Source organism: Hetaerina americana, unplaced genomic scaffold (genome assembly GCF_022747635.1).
Source record: "Hetaerina americana unplaced genomic scaffold, ioHetAmer1.1.p SCAF_9, whole genome shotgun sequence".
NCBI lineage: Eukaryota > Metazoa > Arthropoda > Insecta > Odonata > Calopterygidae > Hetaerina > Hetaerina americana.
The window spans coordinates 18,792,657-18,813,936 of record NW_027287538.1 but is presented as its reverse complement, the minus strand read 5'-3'; the positions used below and the strand labels follow the sequence as shown (position 1 = coordinate 18,813,936).

The following is a 21,280-nucleotide window of genomic DNA, read 5'->3' as shown; positions in this document are numbered from 1 at the left end:
TTCGTAAACCAGAAGGTTGGTTCCTAATCCAAAAAACAATTGTTTGAACAATATGGAAGCGTTATTTAATAGTTTAAACAAAAGCGCAACGAAAAGGTGGCGTTAGCATCGAAGTGTGCAAGTGAGAATTCAATTTTGAAACAAAAGAACAATGGAGGGTTAAAAAAGAGGCGGGGAATGATGGGATTCGTATGGCGTTATAATAAAATAGTTGGGGGATGGGGTCGAGGGGGAGGGGATCGGAGGGATGAGGAGACGCGTTGGGACGGGGAGTCGCTATCGCGACGCGAAATGAAACTCGTGGTCAAATATTAAATTGAAAAATCGTTATTAAATTGTTATTAACAAAAAGCACGTCGTTTCGAGGCATTGGTGAAACTCAATGAAACTCAGAGCGTGAAGACATATTCAATTTATTAAAAATCACTCAGCAACATTGTCAAATACATGGTTAAATTTCTATACATAAATACATATGATCAAATGGATTGTTTATTTTCCAATCCATTCATTGAAAGTCAGTCATCATCTTCAGCAATATTGTCAAATACACAATTCACAATATTATCAAATAGATTGTTAAATTTCCAATTACTTCATTATAAGTCACTTATCCTCATCCCAAATATTATATTCAGTACCCGGTGGGACAGTTGTACTCTTTTTTAATGGTAATGAGACACGACACCTACGACACTCGTTAGTAGACCTCCATTTCAAAGATGGATATTCAGTGCAAATATCACAGGCTTGCGCATGATGGAGGTCACCGTTAGATTTAATAAGCTCATGAGCATAAACAATGGCTAGAAAGGCTACATTCAAAAATGAAAAGCAAGACTTACATAGATTTGCAAATCTCACCCCCTCAAGGTCGGGATACACTCTCCGCAATTTTCTCTGTAAGAAATTAGCATCAATGCGATAAAGCGTATATCTTACGCACGAATACAATGGCTCAGATGAATTCATGGAGTTACAAATCTTCTGGGAAGGACACTCATTAACCCACACCAGCACTTAGTTCTCGGACGATGTGGAGTCGCAATCAACTGAATTCACGGAACCGATGGATAAGTTGTCGCTATCAAAGTCTTCATCAGTCTTGAAGTACTGTTATCTCAGCAAAATTTACACTGCTCGGGATTGATTTTACACACCTCCGACAGTCGATAACATGTTGAAGATCGAAGTGTGGTTCCTTCTTACAGAGTTCGCACTCGATGTAAGGACGAAGGCTATTATTACGCTGTGATTCGTGTATATGAATCAGAGATATATATGGAACATTCAAATTACGGAAGAAGTTGGGGCACACACACACGAGGCGAGGAGTAACTAGTCGTAATGCTTTTCGTATGAATCTACCGTGAACGTTGAACAACGTATATCTTACGCATGCATGCAGTGTAGCTTGTGAAGCCATCCTGCGACAACCTAAAAATACGCTCATGTGAGGTTGAGTGTCGAAAGTCCCGTTTATTCATGTCAAGTGATATCAATGGTAATTATTTCTTACTTCCGGCGTTGGAATGAGGATGGATGGAACTTAATTTTAACTAACTCTTACTTCCGACGTTGGGAGATAATTATTATTATATTCGGGTGTGGGAACTGCATAATTGCAATTTTAATTAACTCACACATCCAACGCTGGAATGATAACCTAGCTAATTTCAATTATTATGCGGATGCGGGAACGTGGTGGTAATAAATGATAAGGCAATTTTAACTAACGCAGGAAGGATTAAACAGATAACTATTATTCGTTGCAATTTTAATTATCTCATAATGTATGAGAACCAGGGTGTTGCGTTTCAGTAAGAACTGTGAGGAAGCGATTGGGTAACCATTGAATGACTTATATAAATAGGAGCATTAAAGGGCATAAGTTGACATTATTGAAAAAAACAGAGACGAGGAGTCAACGCCGGCTAAGCCCTTTAGGAGCTGTAGGAGTCAACCCGAAGCCAGAGACGAGCAACTGCTGAGAGACGGACTGAGACCTAGACGAGAGAGCAGTCAGACGAGAGATTAAGTATATTCCCCTTCGAATTAGAAATATGCATTTATCATAACTAATTGAAATTGGGACTTGAATATTTATTTATTTCTCCCTATTTTATTTGATGGATGGATTCCGTGAAAGATATTTTGCTGCTTTTGCAGAGGGAAGCAGAGTTTTTGAAGGAGGATTTGGTGGAGGGTGTGGAATACCCAGTTGAAAAACTGGAAATGGTTAGCGCCCGATATGGGGAACATTACTCGTAACTATAATTTTTGAGGGTATTCAAAGAAAGATATATCTCCCCAAGTTCCTCCAATTAAAAACTGATGATGTATTCAGGTTTAATGGGAATGCTTGGGGGGAGAAGTTGTATGTCTTGAAATTAAATAACTATATAAAAATAAAACAGTATTAAACTTACCTCGATGTATTATTTCAAAGAACCCCAACCATAAACGTCCTTATATCCACAACAGAAGCGTCCCTTCCTCAAAATTTCCATCGCACGAGTCCCTCCCCTACCCATCCCTCTCGGGCGAGTGGAAGCGTCACTTCCCTCTCAGAGTAGGAGAACTCTATCGTGATAACACCAACAGCCTCCAGGGCAGTAACACGTGTATAAAGTGAAAAGTTCTCGTGAAAAAATATCAGTAAAATTCGGTGATCATGGAGGATTTTGTTCTTTGTGAAACATGTTTGTGTACTATAGACCCCGGTACCTAGCCGCCCATGAGATGTCCCAAGTGCATCTTAGACATGCTCTTTGTGGTCAACAATCTTGAGGAGATGGAGGACCATCAATAGTACAATTGGAGTCTGCTGTCCGTGACCGATTGAAAACCTTTTGGGTGAGTCCTGGCTTGGGGGTGTATACCCACTTGGTTAGTTTCCTGGACCAGATAAAAAATGTATTGATTGATAAAATTCGGAACTCTTTGCAAAATACCGCCCTAAAAATTAACATTATGGTAAAGGTTATGGTTCCACAAAGATAAAGAGCGACAGGAGCGATGTTTTAAAACAAAAAATGTTAGTATTTTGCATGCTGATGATGTTGGTCAAATTTCGGAAGAATTATTCGCTAAAATTTTGAAAGAGATATCTGTAAGTTCAGCGAAAGGTTCTGGGTGGTCTCTTGCTGAAATCATAGGGTTGTAATTGAAAATCAATCGATATAAACCTCTAACAGGGTCATCTTTCATTAAGGTTCCACATAAAATAATGTATACGCGTAGTGTAATTAACGTTCAGAACAGTGACAAATTTTGCTTTAAGTATGCGATTTGGTCAAAATATGTAAAAAATCATCGCATATCAAAAGAGAGGACACCATTCGAAAAGGGATATAAACAAAATTTTTCCCGAGAGATTTTCAAAGTTTGGAAAGTTGATAGAACGCCAATTCCAACCTATAAATTAGAGGATCTGAATGGTGAACGGATAGAGGGATCCTTTTACGCGGAAGAGCTCTCGAAGACATCAGTCGGTTCAGACACAGAATATCAAATTTAGAATATTTAAAAATGAAGAGGGAAGGGTAAAAACCTGGAATACCTTGTTAAATTGATGGGGTACGGTGATAATTTTAACACTTGGATCGGAGGCAGCACCGTAAAAAGGTTATGATGGCCGAAGATTTTTTCTTTTTTCTTTTGAGCGATAGCTCCGGAAAATATTTACCCGATAATACGATCGCAAATTTTCGAGTGAAATTACCCCAGCGCATAGCCACTGAGGATTCATGGAAAGTAGGCCTAGCTGAAATTTATTTTCCCTAACTTGACATTCCTATGGACACCCCGGAAGATAAACCTGTAGAAGAATCACAATTCAAAGTGGAACCCGAAGAGAAACCACCTCCCACAAGGCTCAAACTTGAAGCTCCTCCGTGCCCCGTCGTTGAGGTTGAAGTAACAGATGGTGTAGTCACTACTTTGAAAGCTAGAACGTATAGCCTAACAGATTTGCTGAGAACAATTAATAGAACGATACCATCTGAACAAAAATGGTATTACATTACTAAGCTACACAATTGGTTTCAAAATAAACTCTTTCTCGTGTGTGGGAGTATACCATTAATTAAACGCTCCTCGATAAAATGCCCCTATACGTTCATAGATATAGGGGGTGTTAAAATACCATTATCTTTTACTAGATACCCCTCCCCGGACTACAACCTTGACGTGGTGGCAGGGCTTGTGCGTTCCAATGACCCCTAGAGCTGTGCTGGCGGGAGTAATAAAAATTGCTCCTGGTAGGGTCACCCATGCCAGATAGGTCGAAGGTTAGGAGCCAGGCAAAAGGTAGTCCACGCAGCGTCTGTTCCTCGGTGAGGCGGCTGCAATGGCGTCTGACCCCAATGGGGCGGCCAGTAAGTGATGGTGTCAGGTTAAAAACACCATTGAGGAAGGCAACGGGAAACCACCTCAATTATCATTCCCAAGATTAACATGATGGATTATACAGAGATTTTGAGTTCTGGCAACTACGGGGCTGGGCCCAATCGGCCGTGTGTCGTGCCCGGCAGCGGGGGAGGCAAGGCTTCCGCGGTCGTCATCCCGGGGAGAAAGCAGTTGAGTTCTGCAGGAGACAGGGGTTAGTCATCACCAACACTTGGTTTAGACACCACAAAAGACGCAGGTATACCAGGAGAATGCCAGGTGACTCAGGAAAATATCAGCTAGATTATATCCTGGTTAGACACAGGTTTAGGAATAGTGTGATAAATTCCCACAGCTTCCCGGGAGCGGATGCGGACTCAGACCACAATTTAGTTGTTATGAAATGTAGCGTACGTTTCAAAAAGATAAGGCAGGGGCGGCGAGTTAGAAAATGGAATGTAGAAGCGTTAAATGGGTTGAAAAGGAAGGAATACAAACAGGCGGTAGAGAAAATCATGGCGGATAGTAAAAGGCTTAGTACTATCGAAGAAAAATGGGAAATGATCAAGAAGGGGTTGTCTAAAGCCGCAAAAGACATTATTGGAACCGTTAACGCTAAAAGGACTAGGAAACCATGGATCACGGATGAGATGATTACAAAGATGGATGAGCGGAGAAAATGGAAGAATATGAATACAGAATTAGGAAAAATGAAGTACAAAGAATTGAACAATAAATTGAGGCGGGCAACAAATAAAGCAAAAGAAGCATGGTGGAAGACGCAGTGCGAGGATATGGAAAGTCTGCAGAGGAAGGGTGAAATCGGTGCGCTGTACAGCAAAGTTAAATCGTTATCGGGAAGTAAGAAAGGAAGAGCTATGCTAACAGTTAGAAATAAGGCGGGTAAGGTAATAGTCGACGCAGGAAAGATCCAAGAGAGATGGAAGGAGTATATAGAAGACCTCTATAGTAAAGAACTCAGACTGACAAAGTTAGACATTGAAAAAGAAAATGACGTAGAGGAAGACAGCTTAGGCCCCGACATACTAGACAATGAGATAGAAAGGGCACTAAGGGAGATGAAACTAAATAAGGTCGTGGGGGTAGATAACATTCCCGTGGAACTTTTAAAATGCTTAGGAAAATGTGGGAGGAAGAGGCTATATGGGCTCATCCATAGTATTTATGAGGAGGGAATCTGGCCGGAAGACTTTGTGAGATCAGTTTTAGTTCCTATTCCGAAAAAGGTAAAGGCCACGTCATGTCAGGACTATAGGACAATAAGTTTGATATCTCACGCAGCTAAAGTATTTCTTAGGATCATAAACAAAAGGATAGAGAGTAGGGCAAATGATTACATAGGGGATGATCAGTTTGGGTTTAGGAAGGGGAGAGGTACGCGTGATGCCATTGCAGTAATGAGATTATTAATCGAGAGGAATATAGAACACAACCAGGAGGTATTTGCCTGTTTCGTAGATTTCGAAAAAGCGTTTGATAGGGTGAATTGGGAAAAACTAATGAGTATATTGCAGAAAATAGGAATAGTTTGGAGGGAAAGGAGGCTAATCCGCAACCTGTACATGTCTCAGACTGCTCAGGTGCGGGTGGGAAACGGGGAGTCAGGATGGGCAGTGTTAGGAAGGGGTGTAAGGCAGGGTTGCCCATTATCACCGTTGCTGTTCAACCTGTATGCAGAGGAAATGATTAAAGAGGCATGGGAAGACCTCGAGGTAGGAATGAAAGTGGGCGGGGAATTCGTAAAATCAGTTAGGTTTGCTGATGACCAAGCCTTAGTTTGTCAGTCAGCCAAGGGGCTGCAAGCATTGCTGAGTGAATTGGAAATTCAATGCGACAGGTATGGGATGAGAATCAATATTAAGAAAACAAAGGTTATGCGATTTTCTAGAAAGAAAAAGGCCAAGCTTAACATTAAAATAGAAGGGCAAAAACTAGAGCAGGTAGAGCAGTTTACGTATCTCGGTAGTGTTTTGGACCCACACGGTCAAAGTAGTAGGGACGTAAGAAGAAGAATTGCGCTAGGCAAAGAGGCTTTCACAAGGAGGAGGGAGTTGATGACGGGGACGTGGAGTAAGGATGTTAAGAAAAGACTCGTAAAAACTTTGATATGGAGCGTAGCTATGTACGGCGCGGAAACGTGGTCATTGAAGCAGGAGGATAGACGTAGACTGGAGGCTTTTGAAATGTGGGTGTGGAGAAGAATGGAGAAGGTAAAATGGACAGAGAAAAAAACAAATGAGGAAGTACTTGGTATGGTGGGCGAAGAGAGGGGTTTGTTGGGAGCAATCCTATGGAGGCAGGAAAAGTGGCTGAAGGGGGTATTGACCGGCAGCGGGATGTTGAAGACTGTAATTGAGGGGAGAATGTTAGGCAAACGAGGAAAGGGAAGGAACAGGATAGGGATGTTGGACGGGATGAAGGGAGGAAGAAAGTACTCAGAGATGAAGAGGGACCTGATATAGAGTAGGATGATGGATTTTGTGTTTTGTTAGGAGTAAGAAAATATTTGTTTGGTAGTTGTGTCCATCCAAAAACCTACCTTAACCGGTAGATTACCTTAAAAAAAATTTACTAGATACACCCTTGATGAACTGCTCAGTACGATCAGAGTAGATATTAACACCGAATTCGTGAGGGCTGAATTTGACATAATTCTTGCGGACGTTCGCGGAACTCAGTATCCCTCCTGATGGGAGTCGTAAACGAAAACTGAGTTCTGAAACGGAGACCATTATACCCGAGGAACCGGAGCGCTTGACGAGCCAGGTGTTTGTCTACCTAGACGTTCTAGCACCAAAAATGGTTGGAGATGTCATGTCGAAGTGTTTGCGTGTAGTCATGGGTGATCGCGGAAACCATCAAATATTCACTTCGCCTTATTATATGCATCTGGATAAAAACGATTTTGACACTGTTGAAATTAAATTGCTGAATAAGATGGGTGAACTGTATCTATTTACCGATAGCATAAACCCATCAACTGTCGCTTTACATTTTATCAGGTAATAAATACACATGCTAAGTAATCGTGTTTCAGTTATCGATAGGATGTTGTCGGACGTAGATCGATATAAGCGATACTTTACACAGGTTGGTGGTGGGGATATTGGTCCTGTGTATGTATCGAGTCATTATAGACAAAAAGGCAGAAGCTTGGGAAATTTTTTCAGAGGACTATGGAAAGTAGTAAAGCCATTAGTCACAGGAGGAATCAAGGCTGTAGGGAGAGAGGCTAGGGATACGGGTATAAGAGTGTTATCAGAAAACAGTGCGGGAACACCAATCAAGGAAGCTTTTCAATCGAGATCGATGGAAGCGGTAGATAATTTGAAAAGGAAAGCAGAAGATAAGATAAGTAGGATGGCCGGAGCAGGTTTGCGTGCTCCAAAGCGAACTAGAATAAAATATAAAAGTACTAAAATAAAAAAGACTCAAGCAGGTGGTGGTCGAAAAAAGGAAGTGTAGAAATTTGCGCAAGAATAAAAAGAAGGATTATGCAAGGAAACTCCAAAAACATGTTAAGGATGTATTTGGATAAATACACCGTGATTGCTTATTTGGATAAATACGTCGTAACTGCTAACAAAAGGTTTATTGAAAAGTTTGCAGTCAAAGTGATAACATCATGGAAGACAGAGAGTACATTCCAGATTGTTTAGGCATACTTCAACGTCCTAGTCTGCAATCGAGTGTGCTAGGATGTACAGTCGCTCCCTATAGACATATTGCATCTATTGACAACCCCACAGAATTAAGATTCGCGATTTAAGATAGCGGTGACCGGTACAGAGATTTGAATGGAATCGTTTTGAATATTAAAGCAAAGCTGTGCAAAAGCAACGGTACTGATTATAAATCGACTGACCCAGATCAACCTGGAGTGGTTAATAATCTTTTGCATTCATTGTTCGAGCAGTGTCATACATATCTCAATGGAAGTCGAATTACTTCCTCGGAAAATACCATTATAGATCCTACATAGAAAACTTGTTAAATTATGGTACAGATGCTTCACGTACCCATCTCGAGTGTGATGGATGGGTAATGGATACTGGAAGGGATTTGGATGCCCAAACAGCTGATAACTCGGGATTTGAAAAGAGAAAGGGGTGCTTTGCTAATAGTAATGTTGTTGAATTGGAGGGGAAACTCCATGTTGGTTTATTCAATCAACCACACTATCTCATAAAAGGTGTTGACGTAGACATCGTTCTGACCTTGGCGAAACCATCGTTTTATATTAATGAAAAGGAGAATGTTAATTCAATTCTTAAAATTATTCAGGCCAAACTATTCGTTCCACACTATGAAAACAATCCTTCAGTTTTACTGTATCGTTAACAACTGTTACGACAGTATGATGCCGTATACCCATACAAGCGCACAGAGGTAAAAACTTTTACAGTGCCGTGCTATGTGACCATGATCAATAATGAGAACTGAATTGTAGGCCAAATTCCCACCAATTTATTAATACTTATGGTGGATGATGGCGCTTTTCAGGGTGAAAAGGTAAAAAACCCCTTTAGCTTTAAGCATTATTCGATGCATTATTGTTGCATTCACGTGAACGGCTCTCCAAACCCTGTGGGGGGATTGGGAATGAATTTCCAAAGCGATCATGATAATTACGCATCACGTGACTACCGTCAGCTTTATTCAGCTCTGGGCGCACACCACGGTGATTGGGGTAATCAAATCTCATTGAACATGTTCAAACACGGCTACACAGTGTTAGCCTGGGATTAAACTCCTCATAGAAGCAGCGAAGAAAGTCACGTCTCCAAACCGATAGCGGGTAATGTGAGATTGGAGGCTAAATTTAAAAATCCTCTGCCCAATGCTGTAACTATTATTACATATGCCGAGTACAACTCCGAAATCACCATCGATTTTAATAGGATTGCTTTCGTTGATATAGTCAAGTAGTGATCAAGATGCAGATTGATGATATCGAAGACGTTTTATCGCGGGGTTTTCGAACTAGACGCAAATTTAGAGGGGTTTTCCATCCGATCAACTTCCTAGTCGGGCAGCTCGAGGAATTTACATAAGTAATTTTGACCCTTCATATAAGCCAGGGACCCATTAGATTGCTGTATACGTGTCTGGAAATCGTGCCGAATATTTCGACCATGGTCTTCCTCCTTTGATTGAGGATATAATTATCTTTCTAGAAACTTTCACCGTGATTTCGAATAAAGTAAGATGACAAAATTATAAATCAGATATTTGTGGGGAATATTGCTGTCTGTGTAAACTCTTCAAGTCCATCACTCACCAGCTTATTTCCATTTTCCCATCCCTATTTCATCGCAAACCTAGTCTTAACGACTGCATTCTTGCAAAGTGCTTCCTCCGAGAGTTTTGTCGGCATGGAAGAAAAAGAAGATTCACCTCATTTCTCAGAATTGCTGTGCTCTGGTTGACCGCGGACGCCTTAATTTAGATTGAGATAACAGGAGCTTCCGGCAGTTGGCATCCGAAGCCTTGCTGTTCCACATGGATGAGAGAAACGCTGCGATACGTGCCTGCGCTGCTTTGTATGGGGAGGTTAACCTATTGAGTGAAAAACATATTAAAAATTACCCGTGGCGTTTTGCGAGGTGTTTCGCCCGCGGCAAGTGCACCTTTTGTTAATTAGACAACTCGGAAAATGTGACAATGAGTACAGTCTATGTTATGAACATTATAACAAGGGGCAATTTTGCATTGATGGCCCCCCGCCCATGAAAAAGGATTGCTTTGGCTGTCTACACATATATAAGTCGAATTGAAAGCAACATGTTCATCAGTTGAGAATGCAGAAGACTGAGGTGAAGAAGAAGAGGAGGAGCTCTTCTACCAATCCAAATCATCGCACCCCTTGCTACGGATATCGCTAAAGCTGGGAAAGATCAAGAACGTGTTCATCGGCTTGTTGGTTGAAATTGGTGCTCCATGTGTTAAGATCACATCTTCGAGTAAAACTGTTACACTCAACGTCGAGCAGTGGACCAGCCTAGAAAACTATACTGCATCCGGCACGGACTATTTTGAAACATTAGTGATTCTTTCATACGTGGATTCATCCGTCCAATTTGTTAAGTATTTTGGAGAGCCCCACGTAAATTTGGGAGGTAAAAATACTCGCGTAACCTTAAACGCTTGGGATTGGAAGATATTATCAAAACCCTTCGAGCTGATGGCTCGGCCCTTGATTTGGCCACCCAATCGGCTAATTTGGTGGTCAGTCATTTGAACGGTATTATTCAAGCGTTGAAAGATTCGGGCATCGAGAAGGTGTGCATCACTTTCGGAGACGAACAGTCCAACGTCTTGAAGGTTAGATTCCCACATAATGACCAACCGCTCTAAATTTTCACTTTTTTCCACCATGGAGAAAGTACTAATTTTAGACTTTCAACCATTGTTGCAGAAAAAAATGGTTGTCAGGGAACTGGCCATTGAGGCTATGGACCATGACCGGTGTAAGTCGTGGGTTTTCCAACTTCCCCCTGACTTGGATGATCACAGTGAAAATAAGTGGGCAGAAACCAACCACCATGGAATACCTGCTGATGCGGGAGATATTCCATATGATTAACTGTAAAAAATCCTTGAAGAAAATACAAGGGCATTTGACCATCTATTTGCAAAGGGAATGGAAAAATGTAACTTCCTTTCGCAAGCTTTGCTTCGCAATGTATATGAACTTGAAAAATTTCTTCAGGCACCCGCTTTGAAGTCCCTTCACCCATTAAAGTACAAGCAACCATTCAAGGGGCAGTGCACATTAGCGTGTAATGGGACGGATAAGTTCACGTGTGCTGTGAAAAACTGTTCCAAATTGAAAAAATGGATTCTGAATAATGTCCCTCCATACAAACTCATGTTAAAACTTGAAGGTGAGAAAGAATACGGTGAAGAAGAACAGGAGGGATGATTAGTGAAGGAATTGGATATTTAACTATGTATTTGACAATTTTGCTGAATGATTTTTAATAAATTGACTATGTCTTCAGGCTCTGAGTTTCATTGAGTTTCACCCGATGCCTCGAAACGACGTGCTTTTTGTTAAAAACAATTAAATAGCGCTATGAATATATTTAAAAATATAATATTTATTCACGAATACCCAAAGAAAATTTATTTTTTTCCAACACGATAACGTGAATAAAAAATAATTTCTGACCCTCTCGCAGCTCACAGCCGCGCGCCGGAAACCACTAGCATGAGATAAGATACGAGAACTCCCTTTGGCATGTAAATTTAATATTTGACCACGAGTTTCATTTCGTGATATCGACTTTCCGTCCCAATGCGTCTCCTCATCCCTTCGATCCCCTCCCCCCCCGACCCCACCCCCCAACAATTTTATTATAACGCCATACGTATCCCTTCATTCCCCGCCTCTTTTTCAACGCTCCAGCTGTTATTTTGTTTCAAAATTGAATTCTCACATGCCTAATTCGACGCTAACGCCACCTTTTCGTTGCGCATTTGTTTTAACTATTAAATAACGCTTCCATATTGTTTAAACAATTGTTTTTTGGATTAGGAACCTTCTGGTTTGCGAACCTTCTTTTACAGCTACTTATATATATTGAATATATATATATATATATACATAACACTTTTTTAAAGTCTCATGGACGTGAATAATAATGTATAACACTGAGCACTAGTGGACATAGACAAACACACAAAAAAGAGACTCACGCACTTTCGAATTTTCGGTGGTCGTACCCACCTTCATCAAGGAAGAGAGGGATAGATAGATGGATAGAACTTAAGGGAATACGAGGGCTGCAGCGATGGATGGAAGGGGAATGTAGGGAGAGAATTCGGAAGGGAAGGGTTTGGAAGGGTAGGGTTAGAAGGGTGGGGAAAATGTAGAAGGTGATGGGGGTGGAGGGGGGATGAAAATGTTTGGAGCAGGGTAATTAATGCCTAATATTGATTCCTGGCCAATTCCAGGACTCCAAGAGCCAGATGAAGGATGGCTGTAATGTTTTGAGTTTCAGTGGAGGATCAGAGGGTGGGAGGGTGCTAAGATGGATACACTATAGCAATAATCAAAGGGAGTGTTATGTTCGGAGCCGTGTTTGGGGATAGGGAGCATATCAATTAGGGAAGAATTCTTGCATGAGGCCCGGTGGTTGTTAATTCTAATATTAAGGGGTGTGGTACACTTTCCAATATAATAGGCAGTAATATAACTTTTTTGTGTGTTTCTGTGTTTTTGCCTGTGTCCACTAGTGCTAAGTGTTGAAAATGATTGCATTTTCAACCATTTTTGTGGCTGAAAATGTAATCACTATTTACTTAGCAACTAAAATAGAAAAATGGTGATCGGCGGATTACAGTGGTGCAACGGTGCGGAAATTGGATCTCTAACAATAGATAAATGATATTGTTAAAAATGAAAGGAACTATGTCATTGTTCAACTATTAGTGCGAGGAAACTCGGCTACTAAGCCATAATTATTGGGGAAATGTAATGAAAAAGTTAAAGAGAGGTGTTATTTTGCTCTAGTTAGACCTCATTTGGAATATGCCGCAAGTATTTGGGATCCGTGGGAGAAAATTTGGCAAAAAGAATTAGATAAAGTCCAGAGAAAATCCGCTAGATTTGTTAAAAATTGTTATGATAAAAACACAAGTGTGACAGGTCTCTTAGGGGATTTAGGCTGGGAACCACTTGAAGTGCGGAGAGAACAAGCGAGGCTTAGACTTTTAGAAAGGTTCAGAACAAACGAGTTTAAATATGACACTGAAGGAATTATAATGGCCCCACACTACTTAGGTAGATCAGACCACAAAGATAAACTAAGGGAGATAGATTCCAAGACAGATAGGTACAAATACTCATTCTTTCCCCGAACAATCAGTAATCATAATAGCAAGAAACCGAAGTCACTTTAGAAATATTAAAAACTTTGAATTTACAAGTCGGAACAAAATTAAACACTATAGAGATGTTAGGTATACTTTCAGGTGCATGTGTATGTTAGTTGGTAGTTTGAGTGTTTGCATGTGTGTGGGGTGTAAGTGTTCATGCATGAATGTATGCCATGTTTTTTTTTATATATGATTTTGTCGTTATTGCATGCGATTTTTTTTTTAATTATTTTTCTTTTCTAAATTATGGGTGGTGTCCTAGCACCCCCCGCCACACGCCCTTGCGGCGGCTTGCGGGGTATTGAGTAGATGTAGATGTAGAATTACACTGTAATAGGCAACCTATGGTTTGAAAAGCCCGGTGTTCGGTGGGGATCCAGTTGGCCGACAGATGGATTGTTTACAATAGCAGAATGTCAGAGTAGTTTTCTATTTTTTTTAATAAATAAATAAATGAGATCACTGAATGCTTAAAATGATAATAGAGGGCGTAATATAATTAAGTTTTTAAAAATTATTTTCACAGCCGTTTAAGGTACAGGAATGAAAATAAGAAATTTTAAATTTAGTTCTCGCTAAACGGTTTGTTGGTATATGGTTTTAAATTTGAGCAGGTTCGACTCATCGGATTAACCTGAAAGAGTAACATTGGTTCGCACTCGGCACTGTTCCCACCGTCCCAGTGTTGTCCGTTAATGGCTCACGTACGGCCCTAGGTCTGTGCAGTGGTCGCGTGGATAACGCCGTCGCGTGTGTATCCATGACGTCATCCTTTCGTCCAAGCGGCGAAGTAAGCGGTGACATGGCTCGACTCAGAGTGGCAAAGAGGCGGTCGCTGTTCCGCGAGGGGAGTCAAGGGGAGGGGGGCCCACCGTGGATGATGGTGGATCCTCGAGGGAGGGTTGGCCGAGGAGGGGGTCGCTCCGATCTGCGGCGAAGAGGGGGTAAGATGCCACGTCACCGGTGGCATACCCTGGGAATACAGGGGAATTGAATTACCGTATATATATATTTTTGTCATACGTGCATAAGTAGACGTGAATAATAAATTATCCTTCTCTTTGTCCTCAAATATCTTCTCATAAGAACGATGATTATTTCATGATTAATTATTGTATCTATTGTCCTCAAATATCTTCTCATAAGAACGATGATTATTTCATGATTAATTATTGTATCTATTAATGCATTCATTTCTTGTCAGTCAGTAGTCCCCTGTGAACCCCACCCTCAAGCCCTCCATTTTTCCTTTATCTTATATTTCCTCAGCACACATTGTGCTCGTGATCACCAACTTTACTTTATCCTTATTATCCCACTTAATTTATAATTTCAAACCATTAAACCACCTTCGTTATACTTGCCCATATTTTCTCCTTGTTACTGTCACACTATAATTTACCTTACCTTTCCCAAACTGTGAGTTACAGGAATAATGTTGGACATTTCGTATTGGTATTATTTTGACAACACACACAAGTTCTTGGGAAAATAATACAGGCTGAATAGGTACACTGCTAAACTGATCGCTTGCATTGATGTTGTGGATTTTTGGCAACCAAAAAATTTTGGGCACTGATGGATTCATTTGTATTAGGTTGCGTTTCTCCCAGGGGCTTATTAAGGTATTCGGGTGTGGGGTCCTCAGTTGAAACTATTGCTTTGTTGTTCGAGATGAAATCTTCGCACTTCTTTATCTAGTCGCTTCTATCCAAGACAACTACTGCATTAACTTTCTCCGCCTTGAATACATTAAGGTATTTTTTCAAAATTGTCTTTGTTTGACAACAAGGCTTTGTAATCTTTTGTATCAAAACCTAGGTCGTCAATATATTTTCTGTGTGGAAAAGCCGAAGTTAGCTATTTTTCAATTTCAATATGAAGATTTTCCACCAAGTCATGCCAGAAACAGTTTAATTTACCATAGCATATTATCTGGCAGGGAATACGTACTGCCAATGCCCAAAAGACATCAAACTTATGTGTGGAGGAAAGAAATCACTGCTACAGGGATGTATAGCGATGAGGATTAAATTGGGGACGAAAACACATGGTGCCATTTTTTTAGCAGGGATAGGGGGAGGTGACATGGTGTTTCACACCTGGCAGATTGCTACTTTTTCGAAAAATGCAAAATAAAACCAAACAATGAATATCAGTGTTGCCCTGAGTATGGTGGGTGACATGTGATTGAATGATAGTGATTTTGTAATGTAGGGATTTGATAATGTAGCGAGGTAGCTGCACTTTGGAAAACTGTAACAGAACAGATATGGAAGCTCCTACCAGGAAGCACAATAACTGCACAAATGCTTATACCCCAGTATGACAGGAAAAAGGGAGGGAAAAATGGCCACCCAAACACCGACTACCTAATCACTTTGTAAAAGTAGTATATGCATGTGCTTCACACTGGTAAGGAAAGGATTGAGGACAAAAACTAACTGCAAGCATTAAAAATAAGCTGAGAAATTAGGGAGTTTGCATTGGGCAAGGAAAAGGAAAAGAAGACAATTTCATATGCCTGTAGACCATGTGGAGCAGCAGTATGATTACAGGAGAAGTGATAATAGCTGCTTCACATGTGGAAAAGAAGGCAACAACGTCTCTGCTTGTTCAGGAAACTTGCCTGATAAAAATTAGTTTAGATTACCATTTACCATTGATTTTGATTGAAGATAGATCGTATCAGACGAGTAATGATGGGAAGGAACCTGTTCCTATCCTTCTTCCCTCCCTCCATCCACGCTCTGTTATGGTGGACATGATTTTGATGGGAGAATATTTTATTTACAAAAAGACAAATAATAAAGAAAAAGCCATTTTTCCAAAGTTTTTATTGAATTCTTCACTGGATTTAATAACATTATGTACAAATTAAAACAATGTATGTACACATATTACCTCTGAGTGAACATTATGGTAAATATTTTGGTTTTATTTTAGATTTCATGATATCAATGGAGACATAATGAAGAAAAAAATCATTTCGCCAGTACTTAGGCTAGCCTGATTGAAACCTTTAGAAATTGTTTCACTCACATGGCATCATTTATGATCATGGATGAATAAAATGCAGACATACTTACAATTAATTATACACATTTCTTGGTAATAGAAAAAGCTATGTTATTTATAGGGAAATATTTAAGGGGATATTGCTTTGTATTTAAGGCAAATGCATAGAAGAAAACACTTCCATTCTTTCTTTACCCCGGTGTTCTGTCTAAAACTGTAATGAAGGCAACATTCGAGTATGCATTACATGCACCAAAAGTGAACTTGAACCCATTTCTTCAAAGGAGATTTTCACCGAAATAAAAATTATCATGAAAAAACTAACAGCATTAAAGTACTGACCTTGAAATTACCCACAAATTAATATAAAACTGAACTGAAATTTAATCAGCCAGCCTATTTTTAATGAGTAATAATTAAATTGGTGCAATAGATTTTTTTATCAATGCCAAGCAAATTAAAGCAAATTTTGAAATTTGAAAAAAATTGATAAGTGAACAATCATTGCAGAGTTTTAAAATAGGCGCCAGCACTGTGGAAGAGAATATTGATTACAAATTACAAAATCGACATAGACATCACAATCATTCATTGATTTATGCAGGAGGAGAGTCAGGTATATGAAATAACAACATACAGTTTCGGCAGAATTGCCATGCAGAAAATCACAAAGAATTAAAAAATTCACTCTAACATCCTAATATCATTGAAAGACTGCACACCTCTTGAAATTGAGTTTCAATGAAATACCATGTGCCATTCACTTCCCTTTCACACCTACTTCCTCAATCAGGGAAGAAAATTTTTCAAGTCAAATTACCAACTCTTTCTTTGGGCCGCGTACACATCGTAGAAAAAATCACCATTTATACTTATCAAGATAACTAGGCTGAGAATCACAAGACTCCATTTAGGCCAAGATGCCTCTGTGGAAAATTTCTCCCTATTACTATAATTTGCATGAATCCATTTGACTGAAATACCAGTCTCTCAGTGTGTGCACTGTTCTTTTACACAACAATCACCACAATGTGGCAAGGCTGCTTTTCAAATTTTTGAGTCTATTAAAACTCACCAATGGAACCATTTTAGCAGAACATTTGATTTTCACCAAAACTAATTCCATGACTTCTTTTCAAAATCCAATCAACCACATTGATTCTGGCCTCAACTTTCATCCATGACACCATGTTTTGATATATATTTGATTCAGGAACGTGTGCTTCACATTTTTCTTTCTTGGATTACACTAAGGACTTCCTTTGCACTCACCTAACACAACAGCATTAAAAGCACAAAACTAAAGTTAAATATCATTACTTCATCTTGGAGATTCGTGAAAAGAAATAAGACTTTCGAAGGTTAGCCTCGTGAACCTGTAATAGAATACACATTAGCCTACAAACTTATCATGCAGTACTTATTTCACATTCAGGACAAAATATATATATGTATATATATAGAATGAAAACAGTTTCATTCTTTTATCCACTGAATTTATAATTCTTTAGAATCTTTCGTTTGATAATGTTTAGACATACATTGCTGAACAAAGATAGTTTTCATAATACAAAGTCTCAGCAAAATTAATTACACTCAGTTTGTCAGCTTATGCTGAACATGCCCTTGACATATTTATGTAACTACATAACCTCTATTTACACATTGATACGACTTAGAAAAATACTTGTAAAAGACAATAAATATATAAAATCAGTCCAATCATATTCAGTTATTCTAAATCCATTTTTTTTACAACTGTACACACTAAAAAGATAAACTAATGACTGTCAGACTACGGGCATTAGCTGTTTAAACGCTAGCAAACCAACAAACCTAAGGCAATAAATTAGCATCAAAAACTCTGCATAACCCATTCGAAAAAATTGGATCAACAAATAGTTACAGCATTACAGCATGCTTACATATGACATATAACCAAAAATGAATTTTTTTTAATACTTTTCAAAAGGGAAACATTCAATACACCTATTGCAGGTACTAGAGATATTTTATTTAATTAAAATTCCTTAAATGCAATCTAATCTGGTGACTGCTGGCTAAGTTAAGCCATGTCAAAAGTATTCCATTCTATTCCACACCAAAATTTCCATTTTTCTGTCATTTTGTGTATTAATTAGAATAGTCCCAGCTTGTGGGATATTGAGTGTGCATGAGAATTTAATTTATTAGCAAAATCAAAGAAATTAATTACAGAATTTGAATACTTATATAATTTTCCAATACTGAAACTATGACTGAAAATAAAACCTACCTAATATTATTATCAAAATAGTCGTTGGGTTCCTATCTTTGGATTCAGGGAAACCATATCAAATTATTCGAATTCTCGGGATGTTTTTAAATGAATCATATTGCCAAAAGTTCGAAGTCTTGCTGAGCATTTACTCTGTACGCAAACCCATATTATAACTCACTTCAAACTTTAATTACATCAAATATCTTAAATTCAGACTCAGGCTTCTTATTGCACTATTTACCTCCATAAATTCAAAGTGCTCACAACACGAGCTTCATCAACTTCTGCTTCAAATATTTGAGCGTTTCTCAGGAAAATAACTGAAAAATGGAAAATCTCTCCAAAATGAACAGCTCTAATCACTCACTGGTGTTGTTCCCCCTTCCTACCCCCCGCCCCCCACTGGTGTGCCATCTTACCTTATGGGCAAAGGAATTGCAGATTGAATTGCAAGGAATCCAAGGCAGCTTATACAAGGTCTTGTGAAGTCGACACATCATGAAAATCACTTCCTTTTTTACTCTTACGAAAAGGATTATTTAAAGTTAAAATTTAAAAGATCATTAGGCCCATGAAAAAAACAAAGGCCACACCTCTTGAAAGAACAACAAAAGCTATTGCACTGTCCATGGTTTTAGGTACCTTGCTCTATGACACCGCACACTGTCCCAACCATTGGACGAACACTACTTCTGCCACTGGGGCGGGGGGCCCTTCCTCGGCCCCGACGGGCCCCCGCCCCTTGCCGCCACTAGAGTTCCGTCACGGGGATGGGCTTGAGGGCTGGCGGGGGAGGTACCATCCCTGAGGGACGGAAACCGGGGCCCGACAAGTGAGGTGGGGGGGCAATGGGTGCTCCAAGTCCATGCAAATGGTTTGGGGGCAGGATGTGATTGTTGTGGTGCTGCTGTGGGGCCCTGATCACGTAGTCCTCATCCGCAAACGTCTTCTGGTACTCGTGCTCCTTGCGGGATATGGCACGGTTGTTCCAGCGGTAGTCTTTGAGGGCATCTTGTACCCGTCTTCGGTAACGGTAGAGGATGATGGCTAGGATGACAACCACCACCAGGACAACTGCACATATTGCCCCAATCACGGCCTGCATCAAATACATTAATCAATGATTAAGACACGGAATTATGCCGCAAACACACAGAGATATAATCAGATTAGGCAATCCAATTATGTGTATCATTTTATTGCAAACACCACAGTTACTTAATAATTACTTTAAAAAGTTTACCATCTTAGATTTTTCTTCACTTAAATCTAGTATTTTGAACTCTGTTTGCATAAAAACTACAGATTTCAACCAAAAGGACAGTTTGCTAGGCAAGGGTAGAGATCACATAGTACTAAGCCCAAATTCACACATCAGGGTAGGGATGGGGTCTCAGTCCCTTCAAATTCATCGGCAAATTACATTTTTGATATTTTCCAACATATAAAAACATTTGATAGAGTGAATTGGGAAAATCTAATGAGTATATAGCAGAAAATAGGAATATATTGGAGGGAAAGGAGGCTAATCCACAACTTGTACATGTCTCAGACTGCTCAGGTGCAAGTGGGGAACGGGGAGTCCGGTTGGGCAGTGTTAGGAAGACGTGTAAGGCAGGGTTGCCCATTATCACCATTGCTTTTCAACCTGTATGCAGAGGAAATGATTAAAGAGGCATGGGAAGAACTGGAGGTAGGAATGAAAGTGGGTGGGGAATTCGTAAAATCAGTTAGGTTTGCTGACGACCAAGCTTTAGTTTGTTAGTCATTCAAGAGATTGCAAGCACTGCTGAGTAAATTGGAAGTTCATTGTGACAGATACGGAATGAGAATCAATATAAATAAAACAATGGTGATGCAATTTTCCTGAAAGACAAAGACTAAGTTAAGCATTAAAATAGAAGGACAAAAACTAGAGTGTGTAGAACAGTTTACGTATCTCGGTAGTGTTTTGGACCAACACGGTCAAAGTAGTAGGGACGTAAGGAGAAGAATTGCGCTAGGCAAAGAGGCTTTCACAAGGAGGAGGGAGTTGATGACAGGGACTTTGAGTCAGGATATTAAGAAAAGACTCATAAAAACTTTGATATGGAGCATAGCTATGCACGGCGCGGAAACATGGTCATTGAAGCAGGAGGATAGACGTAGACTGGAGGCTTTTGAAATGTGGGTGTGAAGAAGAATGGAGAAGGTGAAATGGACCGAAAGGAAAACAAATGAGGAAGTACTTGGTATGGTGGGTGAAGAGATGGGTTTTTTGGGAGAAATCCTACGGAGGCAGGAAAAGTGGATGAAGTATTGACCGGCAGTGGGATGTTGAAGACTGTAAGAGAGGGGAGAATGTTAGGCAAACAAGGAAAGGGCAGGAACAGGGTATGGAAGTTGGACGGGATGAAGGGAGGAAGAAAGTACTCAGAGATGAAGAGGGACCTGATGTAGACTAGGTTGCTGGATTGTGTTTTGTCAGGAGTCACAAAATATTTATTTGGTAGTTGAGCCCATCCGAAAACCTACCTTAACCGGTAGATCACCATATAATAATAAAAATATGGTTAATATTTCTTACACCATGTATGTTATATTGTGGGTTGCAGTAGTCAAGGGGTAGAGCATTGGAATACTGACCGGAGGACCCGGGATTGATTCCCGAGTAAGCCTGTCTCGGCACCTGCAACCCCACTCAAGCTAGGTGATATTTCAGGTACCAGA

General features: G+C 39.9%; 1 protein-coding gene across 2 annotated transcripts in view; it reads right to left on the bottom strand.

Moving 5' to 3' along the window:
• Positions 1 to 16,126: 16,126 nt before the first annotated feature.
• Positions 16,127 to 21,280, bottom strand: part of LOC139698710 (insulin-like growth factor-binding protein complex acid labile subunit) — a 1,245,847-nt gene continuing 1,240,693 nt past the window's right edge. For both annotated transcript variants that reach the window (XM_071597590.1, XM_071597591.1), the window contains one exon: positions 16,127 to 19,670. In XM_071597590.1, coding sequence (XP_071453691.1) covers positions 19,323 to 19,670 — 348 coding nt within the window. In that variant the 3' untranslated portion in view covers positions 16,127 to 19,322. The remainder of the gene's footprint in view (positions 19,671 to 21,280) is intronic.